This window comes from Aphelocoma coerulescens, chromosome 2 (genome assembly GCF_041296385.1).
Source record: "Aphelocoma coerulescens isolate FSJ_1873_10779 chromosome 2, UR_Acoe_1.0, whole genome shotgun sequence".
NCBI classification, from domain to species: Eukaryota; Metazoa; Chordata; class Aves; order Passeriformes; family Corvidae; genus Aphelocoma; species Aphelocoma coerulescens.
In genome coordinates, this window is record NC_091015.1 from 93,060,553 (window position 1) to 93,088,388 (window position 27,836).

The following is a 27,836-nucleotide window of genomic DNA, read 5'->3' on the forward strand; positions in this document are numbered from 1 at the left end:
CAGTTACGTATTAGCTTCTTTGTGGTTTAAAGAATATTAAGATTATAGTTTTATAAAGTTCAATATAAAAACTTCATATTTTTTACCCAATAGGAATCAAATCTTACTTCTAAGATGTTTGTCTTTTACCTTTAAAGGCTCAAAGAGAAGCATTTAAAAGCTCAATTTTCATGAGAAACTAATGCAAATGTTGGTTTGAGAGGTATTTTCTCCAAGAGGTAGTTTTTTTCCTGAGATTTTACAGGATTTTGTTGAGTTTATTTTAAACTTTTCTTTTATGAGGAAAAGTATAGAAGATGAATTCTAAGAGTTTTCTCAGAGACCTTTAAAGTATATTCCCCATCTTCTTTTGCAGTCTATTTTGTGCCTGTTCAATTTATTCAGGATTATACTTGTTGTCTTCTAAGATGAGAGTCTGTTTTCAAGATAAACAAGCAATCAATTTAATATAACTGTAGGCCAGATAATGGGACTTCTGTGCTATTACTATTGTATGGATTTACTTACATGATTTCACTTAATATCTGCTAGAATTGCATAGCTGTATTTTCACAAGGCTTTTTTCAGGCTTTTTATGAGACTATCTTGTGGTGAATGCATTCAAATGTATGTTTCCAGGAAACTTTATTTTCTCCAAATGTATTGTTGATCATTTTATCGGATATGGACATTGATTTTTTTCAATAGAAGTGTTTGAATTTTTCCTCATACAGTTCTGGGAGATTTTCAGTATTGCAGGACAAAACTTTCTGTCTGAGTAACCAGTAGAAATTGCTGTTGCTTTCTAGCTCCTGAAGTGAGAGATATGAACATCATAAAGCTTTCACCTATACTAATGGGGTAAAAAACATGTTAAATTATTCCTCAGGGTGAGCATCTTTGTATTGTGGTAATGAAATTTTTTGAGAAACTTTGAATTAACGGGAAAGTAGATGCTTCTAATAAAACAGGTAGGATAAATTATTAAATTAGTGGTAATAAACCCACATCTGAACATCTCAAGTTTCAGTATATTTTTGTTACTGACAACCTGTTTTTTCCCCTGTTTTCCTCACAACTTCCTTCCTTGGCCTAATCTGTCTTTGAAGTCAACATCTGATCTCTTGAGACAGTAGCGTATTATTTAAGTCGGCATCTATCAGATCATCTATCTGAACTATCAGTTCAAAATTTAGCCAAGCCTTTGAAATATATCCTGACAGGAAATCTTTGGTACTAGAGAGGTTTATTTTATCCTGCTAAGAACTTTTCAGAAAGGTTGATGGATCTATGTGCGTGAATAAGAAATCTGTGCATATTGTGGTTGCTAACTCCAGTATGCTTGAGCCTTGTTTACCTAAAATTTTTCTGTGTGGAGAAATACCATGGATGGCAAAGTGTTATTAGTCTCCTCTGTACTCTGCAGTATCAGTGAATTTATTCTTTCTTTTCTGTGTGGCAGGAGGAATGCCAGAACTATATTCGAGTGCTTCTTGTTGGAGGCAACCATCTCTTCACCTGTGGAACCAACGCATTCACTCCTATCTGCACCAATCGCACGGTACGAGTGAAATGTTTCGCCCCACGAGCTGAAGTCCCTGTTCTGAGCCAGCAGACTAAAAGGCAGGGCATGTTATGGCTGACAACTGGCTATTGTACTGATGGGTGAGCTGATGTGTAAAAGGCTGATTTAGGTGCTGGCAGGCCAAATAGGAGAGCTAACGGATCTCTTTTTGCAGTCTCTTCCTCAGCTATGGGAGATGCACAGCTATGAGCAGCTCAGTTCCTCCCACATGCCAATTTTTATGAATCTTGGGTGTTTATAAAACTTCTGCCACTGTCTGGTCTGATTGGCATCAATTGGTCTAGTTATAAAATGTGGTTGTGTAGCTACATACTGTGTATGTGTAGTTCTGGAGAAATGACAGTACCTGTATTAGTGATTTCTGACTGGTGAGAATGAGAAATCTTGACTGAGAAGATCTGTCCTTGTGTTTTCAGAAAAAGCCTAATTGTAGTATCAGTAGTACTCATAATAAGTATCAAAATGTTACTGTTTGGACTAGGCTGCCTATTTGTTTCAGGAGGGGAGAAAACTACAAAGAATAGATGTATTACTAAACAACTCACTGACAAATTTATTATTTAAATCCATTGTACCTTTATTTTCAAATAGCATATTAACATCATGCTGTGGTTTATGGCTGTAAGTCTTTGGGCTACTAATCAGAGATAGTTCTGCTGAGCTGGAAAGCTCCTTTTGTTACTCTCATTTTTCAGGTGAGATTTTTTCCTAAAACACACCAGCAAAACAAATAATAGATTTTGTTGTTGTTGTTGTTGTCTGCTACGGTGAATGCCTTATTGATTCTGGCAATCAGGTTTGGATTTATTTTTTGTAATCACAATCTTTGCAGAGATAACTAATGTCTGAGCCCCTTCTAATAGGAAACATTTAGGCATGGTGGATAATGATTGACACGCATACTTTCCATATCAAAGTGGCAAAAATGAGATCTGACAACATTACAATGAGACTTTCTATATGAGACAATTTCATATTGATGTAGAGGTCGGCTCATCTCTGTTGTACAACACTAGAGCAGGTAACAGGTGTTTGTCATAGGATTTTGCTCAGATTGATGCAGCTTGGCTGAAATGATAATTTTCAGGTAATTTTAATCCCTTTATCTAATTCTTTTACAGTTAAGCAACTTGACAGAGATACATGACCAAATCAGTGGCATGGCTCGTTGTCCCTACAGTCCCCAGCACAACTCCACTGCTCTTCTCACTTCCAGTGGAGAATTATATGCTGCTACGGCCATGGATTTTCCAGGAAGGGATCCTGCTATTTATCGGAGTCTGGGGGCCCTTCCTCCTCTCCGAACTGCCCAGTACAACTCCAAGTGGCTGAATGGTGAGTCCTGATGGACTGTGAGACTCATCTTCTTTTAACTCACGTTCATCATATTCATGGTATTGAAATTCCATTCTGAGAATTTGAATGTTTTGGAGTATTGTTTATTTCAATTTTAAATTATTTTGTGCTTTTCTTATATATTATTTTACTAGTATAAGTATTTTGGAGTATATTTAATAGAGCTGAAGTCTGTAGATGTGCCCTTAAATGTATAAGTTGTGTTTGGAGACACAGGGACGAGCTGCTATTAGGGTGCTCTTACATGGCAAAGCTGAGTCAGCCTTGAGCAGCAGCTTGCATTGAGCATTCTCTTCTGAGTACCTCAAAAACTTAAGGCAGAAAATAAACAGTTTAGAAAGGACTGAATTCTCCAGGCTTTCCCTGCCGGTCCCAGCCTTGACAAGCAGAAAAAGTTCAGCTTTCGAGCTGCTTAGGTGGCAGACTGACATTTTTGACACTTATTGTAGCCAAAGGATGGGGAATAGTTTACAAAATATATCATAACGTTGTGTTTAGCAGTCAATTTTGTGTCATGGATGTTAATCACCTGATGAGGATTTCCAGCTGGGAGAAGCTGTAAACAGATAGGTATTCCTGAGATACGACAGACCGAGTTGCCCTTTTATTTATTACAAAGAAAGGAAGCAGATTCTTCTAAAATGAAAATTATTATCAAACACAAAGTGTGAAATGATGTGTATTACAGTTTGCCCATGCCTGTTCCACATGAAAAAGAAATTTTTCATAATGCATGATATGTGACACAACAGTCACTATTCCTACAGCACATTTCACGTTATGATGGGATTATTGCCATGTTTGAAATTAAATACAAATATAAATCCTTCTAGCTTCAGATCATTTGGTCAGCTGCAAGTAAAAGACTTTATTTTGAATATTTCAGTTCTCCTATAATTTGAATGCTGAACTGTGCTTATAAAATTAGTATATTTTACTTGAACAATGAACCCATGACAGGTAGCTCACAGAAATTTGTGACCTTTTCTGAAGGTTAGATGACTTTAGAATGTTAATTAACAACAACAACAGCAAAGTCCTAAATTTTGTGGAACATAAAAGAATTATAGCAGTGAAAAAGAAGTGAGGGGAAAAATGAACTCATATATTCCTGTTCAGGCACCCTTTGTCCACTCAGCTTGGTATTGGAACCAATTGGAACCAATTACTGTTCTACACCTGTGTTCTTTTGTCAAAGGGGAAGAAGTCTTCACACAGAATTTGCAGCTTAACTGGATATTTTTATGCCAAAGGCACACTAAAACTCCCTCTAGACTTCTCTAATTAATCATATTAACTGTATTCACATTTTGTCTATTAAAAGCCTCAGATGTACTTATACATTCTCTGTTAGAGTTCATTCTTCTGCCTCAAAACTGTTTATAATTAAGTTACCAGGAAACTGTAGCTTTTATCTTTGGGGAGGAAGAACAAGATGAGTTTTTTAATTGAAGCCAGTTAAAGTAAGTCCAATATAAGACTAAAAGCAGCCCAGTTAACTATATTAAAGGAAGGGGGAATATTTTCTGGGGTAGCTAGGAGTGGGGGATTCATCTGCTTTTATGTCAATTTGCATGGTTATATGATTCAGTGCCAAGAAACTACATTAGTTTTTCAGTGCTTGGATTGAAGTGAAGATTTTGCTGCTTTCACTGAGAAAGTAACACAGATCGATAATCCTGCAAGAAAAGTAAGTCATCAGCTGGAATGGAAGCCCCCTAGTCAATATCTGTTCAGCAGCAGTAGCTCACAGTTACTGTAATTCAGCCTCATGTGAGGTGTTCATGTGCATGCACATGTCTGTCAATGTTTCCAATTCAAAGTTTTCCTCGGAAGCACCCTGTTTTTTCTCACATAGATTTTCTGCTCTGAGAATCATGTTGGACCAAATCAAATCATCTCTGGGGCTGATGGCAGCACTCAGAAACACAGCTGATTATCTCTCTCTGTGCAATAAAGACGTTGTTGATTTTAATGGCTAGCACAGCAAATTCAGAGATCTTCAATCCCATCAGTCAGGCAAAAAGGACATGCCTATATGCCTAGGCAGTCTGCTCTTGGTGTTCACTGTACCTTTTGGTGCAGGATCTTGACTTGAAAAGCTCTGAATCTTCATCACAGAAGAAAACTTGTTCCTAATCTTACTTGTCAGAAGGTCTGTAATCACACAAACAATGATATACAGAGTGGGAGGGGAAAATGGAGCTGATGTGTCAGGTAGCTGGGGTGAGATCCCATATTACCATGATGTGGTTTCAGCTTCTGGAAGCACAGATTTAACAAATAAAATAACATTTATGTTGTTGACCTGAGTTCCCCATTTGTTCTGGTTCAGCCAGAGTCATGTATTTATTATTGGGTCCTGCCTTCTACTGGAGGCTTGATAGGCCTGGTAGCAATCCACATCAGCTGAGTATGTAAGTTAGCAGCTGTTTACTGAGCATCAATCTCATCAGTGGCTTAACATTAGCAGATTATGGAGAAATCAGTGAACTTTCATTTCTGAATTATCCTTTTCTTGATGCAATCAACACTCAATTATCTGGGGGGACAAAGAGTTGGATAGTTCAGTTAAAAGTATTAATTATTTAGCGTATGTGTAAAAGTAAGCTACAGAAATATGCTGAGAGAGTATAACTGAAGGGGAAAAAGAAAATTAATGCGAAACACAAAGATTTTGTACAAGCACAGATCCAAAAAGATAGATGGATAACACAGCAACACCAACACAGAAATCTTATTTTTGACTGGAGCTAGTTATTGTGGAGCCATCCTTGAGGCTCTCTGAATATACTGTTTGTTCACCTACTGGACAACATGCTTCAGGATTTGATTCCCCTGAATTTTGTCTGGTTTAAAAATTTCTATTGGCTAAAAGGACAGTTTACCAAAAATTACAGATATCTGCACACTTCCTTAAAGTTTTTCCTATTTTGGAAAATTTTAGAATGTAGTCAGTCATGTCTTCTTCCCTGAAGGAAGAAAGAAGCATCTGGTAGTAGTTATTGAACTTGTCTCTTTTAACATTTACAGTAGTAATCTCTTCAGCTCTTGAATATCTCTGGATATGATTGCCGGTTGATTTTTTTTTTTCACTTCAGAACTTCCCTCCACTTCTAGAAAAAGAAATTGATGTTCTGTCTATTGATCTATTTCTGTCTTCCTGGTTCTCCTATAGACAACATCAAATGCAGCTGGCCCAAAGGCAATGAGCAGGTTTTTGACCACAGTTGTAGCCATGCAGAAATTTTGCTCATCTCCATGAAGAGATGCCACTGAAGCATCAGGCTACTCTGGTGGTATGACCTGAGCACTCACCTTAGTTCAACAGAGGTTGGCTTGCTCACAAAGAATTTACTGACAATTCGGGAGAGACAGACCCCGCGTTGTCCTCTTGCCAACCCTGTCAGTACTTTGTAACTATGTCACTGTACTCAAAGGGAACACAATCACCCATAGAATTTAACAAGGGCTGCAGACCAGCTCTCTCCCCATCAAACAGCCCAGCTGCCTGCAAAGATGAAATAAAGAACCCAGCTCTCCCTCCCATTATGTCATATTTTGGCCTTCTCTTTTCCCATGTAGAGGAAAACGTAATGCCTGAAGTTACTCACATGAATATGTATATATGCACAAACAAATGAAGAAGGTGGAAAGACTGCTTACCAGTAGTTTACTCTGTAAGGTGTCCTGTTCTGCTACGTACCCTCCTTTCTTTTTCTCTCTGAATCCATGTTCAAGCGCTTCTGTGCTTAAGAGAAACAATTTGAGGTGATAGAGCACACACTGAGGATTATGTCTAAAGCAGACATCTCTTCCACTGATTTCTTCCTGACCAAAGCAGTCAGCAAGACCTTGAGCTTCAGCCAGCTGCTCAGGTCAGTAAAAAGCATCATGTTGCTGGAACATTTTAAAATTTCCCTTGTAGTGTTTCATAGAAAGAATAGTCTGCCTTAGCAGTCGGCTTTGGACATTATTAAATGATAAAAAAAAAATTATTCTTTCATTAAGCTGGCATGCTGTCTGTTTCAGTGTCCTTAAGCTGTCACCGTAACAATGTTTAAATCATATCTGGAGTTGATATAGTATGCTTCTAATTCGACTTTGCTGTAGAGTTGATCTGCAAAGTGTAGCACGGGCAGAATTCATCATAGTTTGCTCTAGAGAACAGAAGAAAATGTAATAGTTATATTTACAGTTCACAGTTTCAGTGTGTCCAGATTGGCAAGGAAAACCTTCACTGTTTAGACTGAGAAACCTCTTCTGTAGTCCAACATTTACAGCTAGTAAAGGTATTACTCCTTTCAATACACCTCTTTAAATCATTAAATGTTTGATCTGATGCCTCAGTGTGAAAGTTTGCCTTACTCTATAATGTCTGTTCGATTTCCTCAGCCAATAAAGGGCAAAAAATTAAAAAAAAAAAAAGAGAAGGAAATCCCTTCCTGTTTCATCACATGGAGAAACACTACGACATTTGGTTTCATAAGTTGTCAAATGCCCTTGCTTACAATTGCGTGGGTCTCCAACTATCTTGAAATGATTGCAGCTGTTTTCTTTACCCTACACATGCAATGATAGATGCTATGGGAACATGTTAAAGAAATAAAAACTGTTCTAAATGTCATGACATTTCCTCAGTGGACAGACTATAGATGATTAAAATGTGATCCTATGTCAGATGTAGCCCCAAACCAGAATAGAATAGAATAGAATAGAATAGAATAGAATAGAATAGAATAGAATAGAATAGAATAGAATAGAATAAGATAAGATAAGATAAAATAAAATAAAATAAAATAAAATAAAATAAAATAAAATAAAATAAAATATAAAATAAAATATCTTGCAAATTAGAAGCCTTTCCATCTGAGGAGTGTTTGGATTGTTCTGCTTTACTGGTAGACATAATATTACCATTTTTCCTCTTGCTATCCTAAGCATTTTGTTATTAGATACTTTTACTAAAGTGGTTCCTCTGAGATCACTTTCTTAAAAACATTAATAAAAAGCTTATTAATCAACAGCAGATACTTTTAGTCTTCACAAGTAATAGTAAGAGTAAAATTCTTACAAAGGTGGTTTGGTTAGTGGGGTTTAATACAGCTCTGAATCAATTCCTATTATTGTTTGGTAGCAGAGTTACAACTTTTGCTGCTACTAGGATGTGTAGAGACAATTTATGATCTAAGAATAAAAATTAATTCTTTCAATTTTGTTTTTAAGGATTAATGGAAATGGCTGTAATAATTCAGTGTTATCCTTTCGTTTTTCTGGGTTTTAATGAAAAGCCTTGTAATTACATAGTGCAAGCTTTTCTTTATTATGTAATATTTCATGTAATTCAAAACCAGTGTGTGCTTGAATTTGCAATGTACTCTTTCAGATAAGAGACCTGACTGAAAATATGCAAAGCATATTCTTCTAGTTGTTGCTTGTTTTCCAAGAAGATAAATAATTACATTTCTTTGGTTGAGCAACCCATGAGGTTGGTTCTTTTCCTTTATATCATGATTTTTGCCAGTATCCTAAAATAGGAGAGAAAATACCTGCTGGTTTTGAAACCTGTCCTTAGGCTTCTTCACTGCAGCAGCTACCAGAGGAAAAATTGGAGCAGTTAAGCTGTGTTTTTCCTTTGCAATTTGTACATCTTCTCCCCGATGGCAGTGACATAGTAGGAGAGCAGTAAGCTGGTGTGAGATAGAGGTGCCTCCCCTGACTTCCTTTTTTCCAATGCCAGACTGAGTTACTACAAAACACCTTCATAGCATTTCCTTACCTGTTTGAAATGGTAGAGACAAGAAGCACTATCCATGTAGTTGGGGTATTTTTACTTCTTAGCTACCCTAGGTAAAACAGCAAGGTCCACCTTCCATTTATTAAAAACACCAGGAGGCTATTGAGGATGGAGTCTGTTCTTTTATATCTCATCTTGCCTGCTTATGTCAGGTGCCAATCAGAGAGGCTGAATGAGGAAGGAGGACACTTCTGCAAGCAGATCATCTGTTCCCTATGTCAGAGAGGCACAACAGGAGTGTGAGCATCATTAATGCACAAAAATATGATACACAGTGACCCAGAGAAAATAACAGAATTTAGGACTGAAATGCATCTTAACCACGGGAATGTGGAAAATTTCAAATTTCAGTGAGCATGAACACATGAAAACCAGCACTTATCAAAGACAGGAAGAGAATGAAAGGTCACCTGAATATAAGGAATAAAGCCTTTACTGTGCAAGTAACTGTGCACTGGAACAGACTACCCAGAGAGGTTGTGGAGTTCCATTCACTGGAGATATTCAAGAACAGTCTGGGCACAATCCTGTCCAATGTGCTTTAGGATGACCCCACTTGAGCAGGGAGGCTGGATCAGATGACCTGTTCTAACCTGACTCATTCTGTGATTCTGTGTGATCCTGTGACAGAAATACTGGAGGCAGAGATGGAATTTCAACAGCAGACATACTAAGCCTTAAGGTGGAGGGGACAGAGGATGATTATGAAATTGGCTTCCTTTTTGTTAAAAAAAAAAAAAAAAAGAAAAAAGAAGAAGGAAAAGAGGAACCGGTGGTAGTGGGTTGATGCTGGCTGTATTCCAGGCACTCACCAACAAAGCCTCTCTGTCACTCCCCTCCACAGCGGGATGTGGGAGAGAAAAGATAACAAAGGTTTCATGAGACAAGGACTGGCAGAGATCACTCACCAAATATTATCATGGGCCAAACAGGCTCAAATTAGAGATATGAATTAAATTTGTTGCTAACAAAATCAGAGCAGGATAATGAGAAGTAAAATTAAACCTTAAAACCCTCCACCTTCCCCCCACACCTCCCTCGTTCTCAGCTCTACCTCCTCCCCCCGTAGTGCAGGGAATGGAAATGGGTGTTATGGTCAGTTCACCACCCATGGCTTTTCCTGCTGTTCAGGGAGAGGAGTCATTCTCCTGCAGCACCATGGGGTCCCTCCCACGGGAGACAGTTCTCTGTGAACTTCTACAGCATGAGTCCACCTCACAGGGAACAGTTCTCCCCAAACTGCTGTAGCATGGGTCACTCTTCCACAGGGTGCAAAGAGTGCAAAAAGTATTTGTCCCTTTCAAGGACAAACAGCTGCAGCATGGGCTCCTCTTTCCACGGGCCTTCCATGGGGTCACAGACTCCTCTCAGGCATCCCCCTGCTCCAGTGTGGGCTCCTCCAAGGGCTGCAGGTGGATCTCTGCATCCCCATGAATCTTCATGGGCTGCAGGAGCACAGCTGCTTTACCATGGTCTGCACCACAGCCTGCAGGGGAATCTCAGCTCTGGCACTTGGAGCACCTCCTGCCCCTCCTCCACTGGCCTTGGTGTGTGCAGGGCTGCTTCTCTCACGTTCTTTCACTCCTCTCTTCTATGGTCACAATTACATCTGTGCAATAACTTTTCTTCCTTCCTAAATCTGTTACCACGGAGGCATTACCACCAATTCTAATTGGCCCAGCCTTGGCCAGTAGCATGTCCATCTGTTGGAGCTGCCAGGCATTGGCTCAGCTGGACATGGGGAAAGCTTCTGGCAGCTTCTCTCACAGAAGCCACCCCTGTAGCCTCCTCCTACCAAAGCCTGGCCATTCAAACCAAATGCACAGGTCTGTAGGGAAAGTCCTTTCATTGTCACCCTCCCTGTAAAACTAAAACAGAGGAAAAAAAAATAAAATGGCAGTGCAAATGTTTGGGGAGAAATGGGTAAGCCATCATAACTGGGTTTTCTTTCCATACCATAACTGCTGGTTAGCAAAATCTTTTTAAAGAATACTAGAATCCTGTGTATTTGGAATTCTGGATTCAATTTTAAGTAACTGTCCAAACTTCTGGATCTTTTGATAGATCCCCATACACAAAATTTCTAGAGGTTTTGCGTGAATTAATGTAATCCCTGTGTGTTCTTCACCCTTGCCCTCCTGCCCCTGTGTACATGGTTTTACAAGGTGTCTATGCAGTCAAAATAGGTGACACAAAATCCACTGAACTCCTTTTAAGGGCTTCATTGAGTGTTAAGTCAGAGTAGAGAATGGCTTCTGTGACTAAGTTTGTCAGTGGCAAATTTGCATCAGCAAGATGATATAATAAATTGCAAAGTATTATACCATGTGAGAACACTTTACCTTGAAAATGAAGGAGATTTATTTGAAATAAACAACAGGAAATAAAATAAGAAATTTGGTAATACCATATTTGAAAACAATATTTCAGATGAGAAATAATTGCATTTCAGAATTTATTAGAGTACATCAGTAAAAAAGTAATGAGTGCATCCACTTTTATGATTATGCTGAATTGTATTATAAAATCTATCAGCAGTATAAGAGAAGATTGGAAAAAAAATGTCTGGGATACAGAGTTTTAGGGTATTTTGCTGTCCTTGCTCTTCCATACCTATAAAATTTTCAATTTAGCAAAAGGAAAAGATTGTAAAAGAAATCATGGAGAGCTAAGGCATTGTAAAGGAAATTTTCAAAATAGATTGGTAGCCAGCTACTCTATGACAGGTTAGCATTTTTAGCATGCATCCTAGGTAATTGTGAAACACAGAGGAAAAATAGCTATTAATAATCCATTTCTGCCAGTTTCATATAGGACTTAACATTTTACAGTTCAGCTCCTGAGGATGGATATAGCTGTGATGACCACAAGTTATGTATTGCTTTTGAGATATATAATGCTGTGATTAAAATTTGTCCTTAAACCCTCATGAGGAGTGATGCCTTGATCAGCCTAATGCAAAGTCTGCACTTTTTTTCTAATAGCTGCAAAGGGCTACAACTAAATGAATATACTTAATGAATATACAGAGATGGCAAAATGCAATTGCAACTGGACTTCACTGATTAAGTTAATAAGATGAAAGAAAATAATATACACTGGCACATCTGAAGCTTGAATTCTCTCCATTACTTTCAGCATCTCTTTTGGAGAGCACTTGTAGCTGAAATGTGAAGTTTATTCAAAAAAACTCAAATGCATCTTTCTAGGATTTAATGGTATTAAGCATTTGGCTGAATACAGATACGTGGAAGAAATGGGTCTTTAGAGGTCAACAGTATGGTATGATTCATTGGTCTAGTGAGATCAGTGAACAAGTTCCAGATAGATGTCATTCAACATTAGAGCCGTATCTAAACTCCTAAGATTTTGAATATATGATGTATTCATATATCTTTGTGTGTGTGTCTTATTTTGTGTGCATATATACATATAAAATCTGATCTGTGTCTAGATAAAAAAAAACTTAATATTTTAGCTTTCTTTTAACATTTCTGGGGTTAATTTCACTTTTGATTGAGTCTTTGAATGCCTTGCACTTCAGATGTGAGTGGTCACATCTCACAGGGACAGTCAGTGGAAATCTTAGCTCTTACTTTCTTAGAGTAGGCTTTGGACCTTTAAATCTTTAAGGTTAATTGCTGTTACCTCCTTAAAGAAAGTTAGATCATTTCCGGTAATTTGGTTCACTCTGGGAACCATAGTTAGCATCTGCTAACTATGTAAATTAAGTCATGTTAGCTTGCTTCAGAAGATGTGGAGTTGCATGGGTTAAAGAGCAGAAGAGAACTTTCTTGCTCCTAAGCTCAGACAACGAGAAGAGGCCAGGACTACCTCAAATGCTCTCACAGAGCTCTTTTAGGCTTTTTTCCCACTCCTATACAGGAAAAATTCCTGTACAATTCCTCTCATCCTTTTACCCACTCAGACTGCATCTACACCACTAAATAAAAAAGGCCCAGGAAATAAGCTTATGCATGACATCTTTGACAGGTGGAAAAGGAGAATAATCTAAAAGGATTCATTGTGTCTTCCTGTTAAGTGCTTTCACATTAAGAACAGAGACTGTGCTCCCCAGACAATGTAGGTTTGTCTCCAACCTTCAGAAAAACAATCTTATTGTTTCCGGTGGAAGCACCATCTTGGCTTCATATGGTTGAGTCATCTTTTTTGCAATAACTTAGAAGAGTCTGTGGGGAAACATCCTTGTTGGGCAGCCATGCTGCTTTACAAAGGAAATGGTAGAGATTCCCAGGATTGGTGCTGAGAAAGCTAATTTCAGAAATAGCAGAGTGATGTGTTTGCCCAGGGGCTGTGCTTACTAGCCACCCAGTGCTTTCAGTGCTTGGGCTTGTGCCTCTGTGTAGCATGGCTCTGTGCCGTTCACTGGAGATGTTTGTTGGGTCACATCGGCAAAGTAATTTTCTTGCTTTCCTGATTCCACTGGTTCCATTTAATTTGGGAAAGTCTAGTCAGCCTGACACATCCATAAATTGAGTATATAAAAAACCCTATAAAGGTCATATACAATACTCATGACATTATTACAGGTTGACATTCTCATACTAACTGCTGTCACATACCAGACTCCTTGCACTTGTTGTGGTGATCTGATAAATCAGAAATGAGATGTGTTTGCCCTTCCAGAACTATTTGCAAAGTCAGCATGAAACAAGAAATTCACTTCATTTGCTGCATTAAAAAATTACATGGTAAGGCCTCCATGTCAACAAATAGCAGTTCACAGCACAATATTTGGACACATAAGAACTGATTTTTTCCTAGCTGAGAAGCTGCTTTTTCCTTGGACGTTTTGAAGTGACCCTCTTCATTTTTCCCAAAGAGAGAATGAAATAAAGTCTGACATGATAATCCTTCCACATCCACTGAATTGCCCAAGGTAGCTCTGAGATTATTACATTTAATGCAAATGAAAGCAGTTTTCACAAGTTTCAACAGCAGGTCACATTTTCATCAGTTCATAAAGTATAAACATAGGTGTTTGCAGATGTATATATTGTTTCTCAGTTTTGAATCCATAGAATATGAGTACTAGGTATATGAGAACTAGGTATTTTTGTACATGTATCATGATTATCAGTGCAACTTTAAAATACTGTCTTTTGAAAGGTTGACATGGATTTTCAAGAACTCTGAACACATTCTCAATGCATTTCATATTATTTTTACTCCTATAGTTTGTGAAGTTTATTTTATTTTTGTAATTCATCATTCTTTATGCTGAGTGCTTCCAGTAGTGTTTTTTTAACTCTGCAGTGAGATCCTATGGTGCCAATGTAGGGATCTTTTTTATATCAGTGGACCTCCAGTGAGAAGTATCTTCAGGCGCGATTGAAAGGCAGGGCCCCCTTGTTTAACATTTGTACAAAATGTGTTTTGTGGGTGGATCAGCTTGATATTGAATATTTGCACAGTAGGTTTTTGAAGCCTTTGAAGAAAAATCCCTATTGTAATGAAAGTTTTACACAGATAAGGAATGAAGATTTAAGGTTCTAGTAGGGTTAACATTACTAATAGTTTAGTTCTTTGTGTATTGTCAGTGCAATTTTATTTCTAATGATATCATAAGTACTGTCAAACTATTTTACCTTTTTTTTGCCCTTTCTTTTAAGAACACAAATGCACTGATACTATGTAACTTATGAAGGCTCAGGGTACCAACAAGTTCTTAAAATTGTTGGGTTGTGATCTGCCAAAAGAATACCTGTGCAGCTCTGAATGTGGGGAAAATGTGGTGTGTTCCAGACTGCTCTCAAGGAAGCACTTCATAAAATAGAGAGTGAAAGTTACAGGGAAGAGTGAGAGAGTGAGAGTGCTATTGGATCTGCTCAGCTTCATACATCCAAGGCAGCTCGTAATCATTGCTGCCAAAAACCTGCCCTGGGAGCTCTCAGCACAGCAGATAGAGATGGAAGCAGCACAAGAGGCCATATTAGCTGGGATCTGGTCTGTCTTTGAAAAAGAGTTTTCTGACAGTTTGGACTGCTGTGAGGCAATGCCAGCTTGCTTGCCTTTCTAGTGCCCCTCAGAATTTCTGATAGGTTTGAGACACTCCTGTAAAATACTTAAAGCATTTTGAATTACAGCTGCCTTTTTTCTATGCGATAGTGCTGTCAAAAAATGTTCAACTATTAATTTTATTGGAAGTGTTTCCTCAAAATAGATGTTTTTAAAACAGTTTTGTTTACTTGTTTTCCCACTTCAGAATAAAATTTGGGAATGAGAAACAAAAGTTTTCTTGTTTCTCAGAGGTATCAGTGTTCTAAAATGGTTCCTTGCACAAGTGGGGCTCTTCTTCACAAATCTGTGTATCAAATTTCTTTCCTTTAAGAACTCATCAGGTTGTCAGCCTATTTTAAGGTCATGGACTTTCCTCAGATCTAGTCATCCTTACAGGAAATGGACCACATGTTTATTGTCTTTGGTATCCACTGTTCCTTTTTTTTTTTTCCTTCAAGAAATATTGCCATGTGTTGCTTCACAGATTATTTTTTTACATATTCTTTAATTTCCCCGTCATCACCATCAGGTATTTTGATCAGTTTTCAATATTTTCTTTAAAGAAGGGGGAAAAGTCTGTAAAGCTCTAAAAAGCATTAAGTGATACGAAGTTGAAGTACAGTTACCTTACCATCAAATACTCTTGCGTAGTGCTCTTTTCTTTTTTACAGCCTCTGAGCACATTTTTACTCACCATCAACTACTACCTGTTGTCATGCTAATCTGGAGTAATGGCATGGTGGCAAAGCAGAAACAGAGTTAAAAGATAAAACAGTTACATTGCAAGAAATCACTGTGCCCTTATGTGAAGAATGAAAACTCAGACGCACTTTTGATGATGGAATACATGATGGAATGTTGCCCAGCACAGTCATGTTCTATAAACACCTAGAGCTGAACCTGTCAGACCACGTGTTGTGGTTTGACCCCAGATGGCAGCTCAGCTGTCTATTTGTGCTGGTGGGGTGGTGTCAGAAAGAAAAGGCCTTGGCTCTGTGTAAGTGCTGCTCAACAATAACAAAAACATCCCTGAATTACCAGCACTGTTTACAGCACAAATCCAAAACACAGTGCCATGCTAGCTGCTATGAAAAGAATTAACTCTACCCAGCCAAACCCAGTGCATCATGATCATGTATCTCACAATCCCAGCTGGACATGAGCTGGCCTGTTTAGATGTCATGGTGCCATATCCCTAAAGGATAATAAAAAGTGTCTTTATCTAAATATAAAGCTTGAAGATAAATCCAACTTCCACAAAGTGTCTTTATCTAAATATAAAGCTTGAAGATAAATCCAACTTCCACATTAGTATGAGTGCATATATCACAAGAAGGCAATAAATTATCTTTCCTTCTGTTATTTTCAGAACCAAATTTTGTGTCATCTTATGACATTGGGAACTTTACCTACTTCTTCTTCCGGGAAAATGCAGTGGAACATGACTGTGGGAAAACAGTTTTCTCTCGTGCTGCTCGGGTGTGTAAAAATGATATTGGTGGCAAGTTTGTGCTGGAGGATACCTGGACTACCTTCATGAAAGCTCGTCTGAACTGCTCTCGCCCTGGTGAAATTCCATTTTACTATAATGAACTCCAGAGTACTTTCTTCCTGCCAGAACTGGACTTGATCTACGGGATTTTTACCACCAATGTGTAAGTAAACTGAATGATATATTTTATTTTCTTGCTGTTCGTGACAGCAAAACCTAGAACTTCTGAGCTATTTTCTTCTACATATTCCAAGTAAACATCACAAATTCAAACTACTGTTTTGCCCAATCCACTGGTTTCTGTGAGCAGGTGTCTGTTCCAAATGTTTTCCATGTGAATTGTTGAAAACACAAGAGAAGGACGAATTCATAATATTTCCTTATAGCAGGGAGCCAGTTGTGTTTAAGACAATTCTGTCATATTCTTCATTTATTCTTAGAAAATAATAATTTTTTTTTACTATTGTAATACGTAAACACATTATGTATTTATGAAAGAAATGTTTTATAATTGTAATGTGACATAATCATGAATTTGACATGGTGGAATTTGACGATGTCATAAAGAATTCATCTCACCCAAAAGAGCACAAGAGGTGCTCTTATGTATTTTAAATTAGCTCTAACATATCCTTATGTGAGTTTAAGGGTCAAACCAAGAATTTAACCTGATTTTAAGTAATCTTGTTATATCAATAAGGTAAAATTTTAAAAAAAGAAAAAAGTACAATTTTGTCTTAAAAATCCAAATTTGTTAAATATTAAAAAATTAGAAGAACATAGAAAATAAGAGACATTTATCTCAGAACTGTCCTTTGTTAATTTAAATATGATGACTGGTGTTCAAATGCTGCTCAGCAAGAGCGGCCTCTGTGTTATGGCTGTGCAGCCCAATGTTCAGAACACTGGAACAATTTCAGATTTTGAGTTCTGATTCTCTTACCTTCTTGTAGTGTCTTGCTGTGTAAGTCAGTGTGCTGGTTTGGATAAATTTGGAGGAAAAATATCCTCGGAGAGAAGGCAGGTTGCAACCAGCCTTCCCCCACCAGGTTCAGGAAAAAAAGAAATTTTCCTGGAAGGAAAGTGAAAGAGATAAAAACTATTCATTTAACAAACACACAGGAAAAGGATAATAATGCTAAATAATAAAACCTCTCAATGTGGAGAGAAATCTGGGAAAATTTTAGAGTCCTTCCATAGATCTCTCTCTCTCCTTGGAGCTTGGTCGTGGTGGGCCCTCCTCCAGGGCCTCCACCTCGGTGGAAAAAGTCCTGATGTGTTCTGATGCTGAAACAGTCCAGCAGAGAAAAAGGGAAAAAATCAAAGTCCCAGGAAAACAGAAGTTCAACTCTGTCTCCCTCTGGAGAAAAAGCCGAAAGCCGTCTGGAAAGCAAGCAGTGCTTCCCTTCCTCCCCTCTCTATCGCAGAAAGCAGAACTCAGAGGAGTCTGTGTATCTGTGTCCTTGAAAACAGACTGTAAACTGCTTTGAAAGTTTTGCTGGGTGTTTTTTTCCTCTCTCCCCTCTCAGGCTCAGTTTAAAGGCACAGAAAGGCACAAAATTAATTTCTGGGCATAGAGGAGTGATAGGGGATACAACATCATAAAGTCACCCCAAGACAGTCAGTTTTGTCTAGAATTTTAAAATGTCCTTGGTCACATAAAACACAGGTAAGGGACCCTTGAACACAGGGATACCTACCTTTTATAAATATCCATTAACCAGGTGGAAAGGTTCACAAGTTCATGCCAACAAATTATAATCCCTATGCATTCCAGACAGTGAGCATGAATTCAAGCTCATTTAGGCATCTTCCAGACTCAGGCTCACCCCTGGGCTGGCAGCTCAGGCTGTGAACAAGACCAGTGATGGGCTGCTTACACCAGGCTGTGGCAATTCCTAACTCATGACATTGGATGATGAGCTCAGCCTGTTTCTGCAATGGAGTAATATAGTGGATGTAAAACCACTGTTTATATAAGAAGAATAGTAGAGACTTTGCGATTACTGGGGATAAGAATATTTGCTGTTGTTTCAATCAGTAATGTTAATTTTGTTGGTCTGTTTTCCTAGTTAATTCATATACCAAAAGACAGCTATTTGTCAGGAGGCATCCTCACACACTGTTCAACATGATCTTTCATGAGAAGTCAAAATAGCCTAGACATGTTGCTGCCATGGAAAGCCTGAGCAGAGGAATTCTGCTCTAGAGAATCCACAGGGCTTTGGCCGTGGAAGGGGAATGATGTTCCTGATGCTTCCTGGCTCTTCTGAAAATGGACTTGCTATTGTTAAGACTACCTTTGCCACATGAAAGTAGACAGCATTTTAAACCTTGCTGCTACTTTCCTCTTCCCCTGTGCCCCAACATTCTGATTGTCCAACAGGCATGGACTATTCAAAGAGGAATTAATTGCAACTGTTTGAGGGTAGGGTTTTCCGATTGCTCTATTTAAATTCTTGCCCCCTAATGTTGTAACTGAATTTTTTTGGACATTTTTGAAATGTTTTAGAGTTAGGATTATTTCCCCATGCTGACTACCTGTTCACAGATAGTTTGTGGAACTCATATGATCCACCTTCCTGCCCTGCAAGTGATAGTAGAGAAACACAAAGGTTTCCTGTGACAGGGAACAACATATTCCTTTCTGTTCATGTCACAGCATCAGATATAATTTAATGGCATTCATAATTCTTCAATCTCAATATCTTCAGAATTGCAATGACTTTATCGTACCTTAATGCTTTTTTTAGTATACTTTGATATATTTGTGAAGGGAAACAAATGAAATGTTTCTCTAACAGCCAAACCTGCACTTTTTATGTGTGATTGACTGTTAAGTCCACTATAGCCACTGCTTCATGATAAAGGTGTTTTTGTTTGTTTCAGATTATCCAAAAAATCTATAAACATGAGTCTCATGTTCTCTTAGGACTTTATGAAATTCAAAAAAGCATTGGTAAAGTTAATAATATTAGTGAGATGCATTTAGTGATATAAGCAAGGACTTATCAGCTCCAATGATGATTGATTCTGCAGAAGTTGTAAGCATGGAACTTCAGGTTTTGGGCTTCTTTTGAAATAAGAGTGACAAGCATAAGAAAGTAAATGGCTCTTTTGTCCTGGTATTAAATCCATGTATCCTAACTATTTTTTCATTTGTTGGGGTTTTTTCCCATCATTATAGTACATTTTCTTAAGTCTTGTATAAATTAAAGGCTAAGCTTAAAAAAAAAAAGAGGGGAAAAAAAAGAAAAGAGAGAAGAATCCTGTGTGGATCAATTGCCAGCAGTTTTAACTGCAACAGGAAATCTGCAAGTGACACCTTTGTTATTTATTCCATTATCTCAAAATGAGGAAAAGAACAACGCAGCTTTCCATACGATGAGCTTTCATAGTTATTAGATTATATTCTTTACACTATGCAGAATTACTTTATTGCCTTGTATATCACATTTTCAAGGCAAACCCAGGAAATTGTATGTTTTGTCCAGCTGCCATTTATTGATGTTTATTTTTTTAACATGATATCTTGTATGCAGTCCAAGTTGTTTTCTGTTGATGGGTTTCTGGAACTTGCATTCTTTTTGCTGTACAACATCTCTTGGAAGACAGGATTTTTGTGGGCATGTCTTGTCCAGGGATTCCATAGGGTCTAGAGACATAGCATACCTTGAAAATTCTTACTTGTGTCATGCAGTCATTTGTTGTATGGAAGAAACTTTATTGAACCCTGAGAATAATGTCCTCCTGAACTTTGCAACTAGAAAAGAGGTGTCCCTAGTGCATGTGATTATGTGTGGAAGAATAGCCTTGTGGTATTAGAGCAGCAGCAGAAAGTAGGAAGTTGTGAGTTTTTCCCCACACCAGCTTCTTGATAAGGCCAACAAATATTTTAAATGCAATGATTATGCTAAATCAGCTCATCATTATCATTATCTTGAGATATCATCTCCTGGCTGATCATATCTGCTTCAATAATTACTTGAAGTATTGAAGAGTTATTGCCTACTTATTTATTTTTCAGCAAGTTGACTTCTTAATGTTATTACCTAGGTTAATGTATTTATTTATTTTGCAGGAACAGCATAGCAGCCTCAGCAGTTTGTGTTTTCAATCTGAGTGCAATAACTCAGGCCTTTAATGGACCCTTCAAATACCAGGAGAACTCTCGCTCTGCTTGGCTTCCATATCCCAATCCTAACCCTAATTTTCAGGTATGGATACGTGGGAGAAGTACAATATTTTATGTGAGCTTTCTTCAAAGTATTGTATGGTTCATAATTTATAAATCCAGTTTTGCACTATGTTGTAGCCTAAGACCTTAAAAAACCCTAAATTTAAAAAAGTACTTAGGAGAGCCCCTTATTTCAACATACTTAATTTTAATTTTATCCTTCCACAAAATAATTTGGATTGAAAACCAGATATACTTTGAAGGATAGGAGGAAAAAGGCTTAATTTCAATCTTCTGTCAAAATAAAACACTATGGTTATCTGTCAAGGTGACATTAACTCTTGTCTGAACTATGATCAAACTGCTATTCTGTTTTACATTGTATTTGTGCTGTTAGGACCTAACAAATGGAACAGTGTCTGTCAGAAAAAAGAAAGTGTGAGGGAGGTGGTGTAAGAGGAGTGGGCAGAATTTTATATATTTTCATGCGCAAGGTAGTCCACACTCCTTGAAGAGTCAGATTAAAAGAATTTGCCATGTGTTGTGCCCCTCATTTGAACTTGTTGGCCTCAGAGGGTGTAATAATCTGCAGCTGTCTGACAGTGTAAAAGCAGTTAGTCCAAGGTAGGTCATTCAGAGGAAGTCTACAGAAAGAAAGGGGCATTTCAGTAAGCAGATATCCATTGTTCTCTTCTTTTGCATAGTCACTACTCCTACTAGGACAATTTTAATGAGTGTGCTTCTTGCAAGGGAGATGGAAGGAAAAGCAGCATTAATTTAGCGATTAAAAACAATAGCTTTTCATCAAGATGCTTAAGTGTATTCACCTTTATCCAAATTTCACCGTCCCTTAATCTCAATGCAATTTCGTAAATTCACTTCTTCTCCTGGAACAGCTTTCTCTAGCTTGTAAGAGTCATAAGATCTTTTGCTAGCATGAAAAAGAATCACCATTGGGGATTGTTGGTAGTTTTAATTACTTCCTGATCTATGCAAATGCAGGAAAATAAGGCACAGGTTACAGGCTAGAGCCACGATACCTTTCCTAAGTAGTATGTTCGGCATTAGCCAAGTGACAAGACTCTATTTAAGTATGCCAGAATCCTGCAGAAGCGGGCTATGTTTGTATACAGTTTTTTACCTGTTGTAGAAATACTTGAATTGTCAAAATAGTCATAGGAAGAAGGTCTAAGAGAGGCTAAATTTTTGAAGGAGAAAGCCTGAAGAAAATGCTTGTATGTAAAAATCTTAGCACCTTTCTGACTAGGAAAGCACATCCAATAAAACTTGTTAAACTCCCCTTACAAACCTTGCATTAATGGGGTGTTAATTATTGTGAGAACAGCCCATACTGAATGGTACTTACAAAGAAAGATGACAGTCTGATGGCTGTGTAAAAACAGTTTAAGTCTCTGCTGTACTGTTAGTGCACGTCTCCAAGTCCCAGTCAGGACAGGTGTTGAAATTTATTTCTAAGATGGCCTGGCTGATTTTAATAAAGCTGGTACTTCAATTTACAAGAACAGTGACAACAGTTGTATCATATCTCACTGAGCCACAAACAGCTTTGAAGGCAGAGCTAGTGTTAAAAGTGGTAATGTGGCCTTTTACAACAGAATATTGAAGGCAATTGATGTCAACTGATCTCTAGGTATCTCTAGTGATGTACAACTTCTGTTCTGTTGCTGATGCTGCTTTTTACTCCCTTGTAACTTTCTGTTACATTTCTGGCTCCATAACTACAGCAGTGATGCATAGTAGAAGCTAGTCTAATGCTTAGAGCTAGGTATAACCATTTTTTGTGACTTGATGGGGCTTTAGAGTACACACTTCACGTAGATGAGATATATTCCTTGACTGAGTCATTGGTTTCCTTCCAAGAATGGACTTTTCTTTTGTAGAGTCCTTAGGATAAAGGATCAGAAGTTCTGTTTGTGTAGTCCCAGAAGTAGGTTTATCCTCTGAGTATTCACCTACTCAGCAACAACAAAGAGAAGCATGTGATTTGAAGGAAGATTGCTGCTATGTAGATATAGTTACATCAGACATTGTATTTCCAAGTCTGGATTATATTAATGAAATACTTTCCATGTTAGAATATTACTGGAGTCACAGTTTTGAGGAACATTATTTTCATCAGAGATCATTGCTTTTCTTTTTAGACAGAGCAATGTCTATCATAACACCAAGAACCATTTGCATTTCAGTGTACTATGAGTGTTCAGCTGGCATTTTTCCTGCTTGATAGATCCAGAGAACTACTTCTATGTCAGGGTTTATTTTTTTCACTGGTCTGACATACAGAGCAAGTAACTGTTTCCTTCCAGTTGCTAATTAGTCATTCTTCATCATCTGATCTCCCATTATGAAATAATTTGACTTTTTTTAACATTTGTGGATTTGGAACGATCACTCAATTTTGGATTGAAAACACGATAATAATGAAAAAATAACTGGTAGGGTTTTGCACTCTATTATTTTGCTCATGTTGTAATTCATGGCATAATTTATGACATAGTAAAACAGAATGAAAATTATGACTTAGTTATGCCTTTCACATCACCCAAATATTTGATAAATACTGTGAAGCAGTGCTTTACTTCTCTGATGCAATTATGACTGAGTAAATATGTGAATGTTTATATATTCCCATGCATTAAGAAGCTTTCTCTTTTGTGTCCTCAGAAGAACACAAATATGTTAAAATTAACTCCCACTTATTTTGCTTTGTTTGTTTGTGTTTGAAACTTGTCCATGCAGCTACTGGATGTTTTCCTGTAAGAAAAGAGCCAGGTTTCAGGTTTAAAATATTGTCAGTTTCAAAGCAAAAAAGTCTTTGCTGTGGATAATATTTATTAGAGCTCTGCACTGTCCATTTTTGCTACTTAAGACAGAGTCCTAGGAAGCTTCTAGAACTGCATGTTGTATGTTCACCTGGGATTCCTGTCAGACCCTGGCTGTGGTAGGACTTATTTGTCTTTAACACTGAGGTCTGTGAAAATTATAAAGAAAACTAGTCAGAAAATAATTTAGTTTTTTGAATGGTAGTTCTTCTCCTTCCTGCCCTGTGAATGTAGGATATATCAAAATATTTCCATAATCCACTTGTGCTGGTCAGTCTCATGCCCTTCCATATTGTTTAGAATTAGGGAACCTCAGGAAAACTGAGCTTCCTCAATCCTTGGACAGTCTGGTTAGCACCAACATGGGACCTGGAAGTTGAATTCCACATTGTCATTACAAGATACACTCTTGCTTTTATTTTCTTGTGCTGCAAATCAGAGAGTAAATCTATTGTTATTGTTGGCACATGTAGTCATGTTACTTTTCTGTGTTTACAGTGTGGCACCATGGACCAGGGTTTGTATGTAAATCTGACTGAGAGAAATCTTCAAGATGCACAAAAATTCTTCTTAATGCATGAAGTTGTTCAACCAGTTATTCCAATTCCTTACTTCATGGAAGACAACAGCCGATTTTCCCATGTGGTTGTGGATGTTGTGCAGGGCAAGGACATGCTTTTCCATATCATCTATCTTGCCACAGGTACGAACTCTTCATTGCTGTGATAACTGCAAATGTTTATGAGGTCTTTGGGTTTTATGTTCTGTTAATTACTTATGGAATGTATGTACAGCACCTTGAACATCAGCTTTTCCTCTTTGACACTATCACTTGTCTATCTTCTACATTTTATGAATAGATTAATTTAGCCATTACAATGTATTTTATGTTATTTTTTTAACTTCAGTTTTGGTGTCTGTTTCCTATTCTCCTTTGAAATGGTAAAGCTTGCGTGCTCTTGAGGGAGTCAAAAGCTGGAAATTCTACAAACAGGACTTATCAAGTTTCACTGTCTTTTGTTCTTTGTACTTAGTTGAGGGTACAAAGTTAAGGGCCCAAGATAAGATTGTTTAGGACCCTCTGATAAAGAAGTAATTTCGTAAGTAGCAAATACAGCTACTGCTATTTCTATTTCTGAATTTTCTGCTCAAATATATTTTATTAACTTTCCTTATCATCTCATTTTTAAGACATCCATTATGCAGTTTTATACCCTGCCTTATTATTTGCCCATTTATATGTAAGCTTAGCAGTGAAAGAAAAACAACCCTCCACCTTATATTGCCTTGGTTACAGCTATTGCCTTCTTGGTTCAAAATTTCATTCTTCTTGAAAACAGCGAGGGTGTTGGAGAATTGTTTTTGCAGAACAAGAATGCCCCCAGCTGAGATTGAAATAGTAGATTGGGCTAATGTGTTTAAAGCCTCATGGCATAAAGTTAGGACAATTCTTAAATACTTGGGCCTATGCACATTAGTAGGGAATAGCTCATCAAAGCAATGGTTTCTTAATGTTCAGTTTGTCTCATTGTGCTCCTTGAAAGCTAGGCAATGACAGAAAAGCTTTTGATAGGTTAAAACTATACTTGGATTTGACCAGTTCTAGTCAAAACAGCCTGCTGTTTGGTAAATCAGAGCATTTTAAGTGAAATCATGCTGATACTAAATGATGTTTGTATTGTAGAGGCCTCCTGTTCAAACGTGAATTACAGAAACATGCACTGAATTGATTTTATATGAAGAGACTATCACTGCACTGTGGGATATTTACATTATTTACAGTTTTGGAAGCACCAAGAATAATGGCTGTTTTCATAATTCTGATTGTCTTCAGGTTTCAGTTTCCCTTCGTGTGTTATCTTTTATGTTTGAGTCAGCAAGTGAGGATCTAAAATTTTACGCTTCACGGTTCATTAATAAATTGTGTTCAGGAGTGATTCTGTGTTCTTTTTGTGCTGCTAAAAACAGATATTGCTCCTATGCTCCTTGTGATCAGTGCTTGCCTTTCATTCTTCTCTGTACTTCTGGTTTTGATCATTCATGGAAGCAGGGTACTTACCTTAGCTGGATCTTTAGTCTAAATTCAGCACATGCTTTCCTGTAACTGGACAGCATATGTTTTATAAGTGTTAGAAAGCATATGGTAAAACCCCCATTCTATTCTTGAAGTTTTCTTGATGTAGTCAATTCTATTTCACATGTATTTCACTGAATCACAATGGATTTTGTTAACATTATTTCTACCCCAATTGAGTGTAATTATTAAGACTTATTTTCTAAGAAACATTAATACTCACTTTTGGTAGAATTTGAAATTACCACACGTGTTTATATACAAATACCACAGGTACGGTGCATAAATGTAGTTTAAAAATCCCAAGATGTACCAAATTACACAGACTAATATATTTATATATTAAGATTCTAGGAGAAAGGTGATACTTTGCCTTCTTTGGGGTGCAGATTATAATTTTAATTTCATTATATTATTAATTGTGCAGCATCTTATTTCTCCTGACCTCTGCCTTTGCTTACGTGGAAGCTGTGGAGTAGTTAGCATGGAGTTTTCATCGGAAACTGAATATGATAAAAGATTACTGAGAAAAATGCCACTACTTCTGTTAACAACAGGAACTAAAAGGCAGTGGCCTTAACTTTGAAAATAAACAATAATTTTGGAAACAAACCAAATTTAAGGCTTTTGAATTTCCCCAATATCTGAGTTTACTCCCACATACAATGTCATCTACCCCAAGCTCCTAATGCCATAAAGCATGTGTATGTTTGGGAGAGATGAAAGACTGGGCTGACAGTTACTACCACTCTGAGAAATGTTGCTCTTGTATCTTTCCTGATTTAATTTATTTGCATTATTAAAAGTGGTGGTAAATTAAATTTGGAATTAAATTTTTACCATGATGCTCCAGCTACAAAAAAAGGACAAAGGAATGAAAACTGACAAGGAGAAAAGGCTCTGGGGGTGCTGGTTGATACCTGGCTGAACATGAGCCAGCAGTGTGTCCAGGTGGCCAAGAAGGCCAATTGAATCCTGGACTGTATCAGCAATAGTGTGGCCAGCAGGACCAAGGCTTGATTTTCCCCCTGTACTGCCCATTGGTGTGTCTGCACCTTGAAACTTGTGTTCAGATTCAGGCCCTTCACTACAAGAAGGACATTGAGGTGCTGGAGAGGGTCCAGAGAAGGGCAGTGAGGCTGATGAAGGGTCTGGATCACAAGTCCCATGACGAGCATGGGGTTGTTTAGCATGAAGTAAAGAAGGCTCAGGGGGGACCTTATAATTCTTTACAACTACCAGAAAAGAGGTTGTAGCCAGGTAGGGATCAGTCTCTTCCCACTGGTAACAAGTGTTAGGACAAGAGGAAATGGCCCCCAGTTTTCCAGAGGAGATTTAGATTGTATACTAAGAAAAAATTCTTCACTGAAAGGGTGTTTAGGCATTGGAACAGGCTGCTCAGGTAAGTGGTGGAATGACCATCCCTGCAGGCATTTGAAAGACATATAGGTGTGGGGCTTAGGGACACAGTTTAGTGGTAGACTTGGCAGTGATGGGTTAACAGCTGGACTTGATGATCTTAAAGATCTTTTCCAAGCTAAACAGTTCTATGATTCCATGACCTGGGGAGCAACGGTCTAGTGGGCATTCAGTCCCTGGGAAAGTCAAGGAGCACACCTCCTTGGAGCACACTTCTCTGGGCACATGATGTAGGAAAAAGTGATTTGGAACATCCAGAAAGGGTTAAGCTCATCTAAAAGTCTCATTTCTTTCTGTGGTAAAATGCATGAGGAGAGCAGTACGTAACTTTAGCAAGACTTTTGACACTGTCTCCCACAATATTCATATATCCCAATGAGAATGTATGGTCTGTATGGGTGGGCAGCTGGATCTATAAAAGCTGCTAGAATGTCAGGCTCAGAGGGTAGTTTTAATGGGATGGATAGAAGTGATAAGGAGCCAAGCACTGTCCTATTTGACATCTTTTAATCAGTGACCTGGAGGAGGAGAAGGAGCACACACTCTATCATGTGTGCAGCTGATACCCCACTAGGGTACCAGTAGTTACACTGGAGGATGTGCCATTCAAAGGACTCAGGCATGCTGAAGGGATGCTATCACTGCAAAGACAGCCAATAGCATCTTGGGCTGTATTATCAGGAGCACAGGCAGGAGATCAACTTGTTCCCCAGTTTTGGCCTCCCCCAATACAAGAAGGACATGGATAACGTGGAGCAAATTCAGTGGAAGAACACTTTCTGTTGGAGGCTGGAGCACTGTGCCCTAGGAGGGGAAGCTGAGGGATCTGGCCTTGTTCATCCCTGAGGAGAAAAGGCTTTGTGGGGAGCAGGATGCTGGTAACATCTTGCTAATACCTACAGGGAGTTTACATGGAGAGCAGTGTCATGCTCTTCACACTGGTGCGTGCTGGGAAGACAAGAGAAAACACACAGAGAATTTCAGACTGCATATAAAGAAAAACTTTCTCACTTCTAGGACAGTCAAGCAACAGGTTGTGCAGTCTCCATTCTTGGAGGTTTTCGAAGCCAGAAAGCGACACAGTGTATTATAG

The 27,836-nt window shown here is 38.0% G+C and overlaps 1 protein-coding gene across 15 annotated transcripts in view; it reads left to right on the forward strand.

Moving 5' to 3' along the window:
• Window positions 1-27,836, forward strand: part of SEMA5A (semaphorin 5A) — a 318,019-nt gene that overhangs the window by 177,385 nt on the left and 112,798 nt on the right. For all 15 annotated transcript variants that reach the window (XM_069004052.1, XM_069004056.1, XM_069004053.1 and 12 more), the window contains 5 exons: window positions 1,442-1,540; window positions 2,686-2,899; window positions 16,108-16,393; window positions 20,312-20,447; window positions 23,749-23,953. In XM_069004052.1, the coding sequence (XP_068860153.1) occupies window positions 1,442-1,540; window positions 2,686-2,899; window positions 16,108-16,393; window positions 20,312-20,447; window positions 23,749-23,953 (940 nt within the window). The remainder of the gene's footprint in view (window positions 1-1,441; window positions 1,541-2,685; window positions 2,900-16,107; window positions 16,394-20,311; window positions 20,448-23,748; window positions 23,954-27,836) is intronic.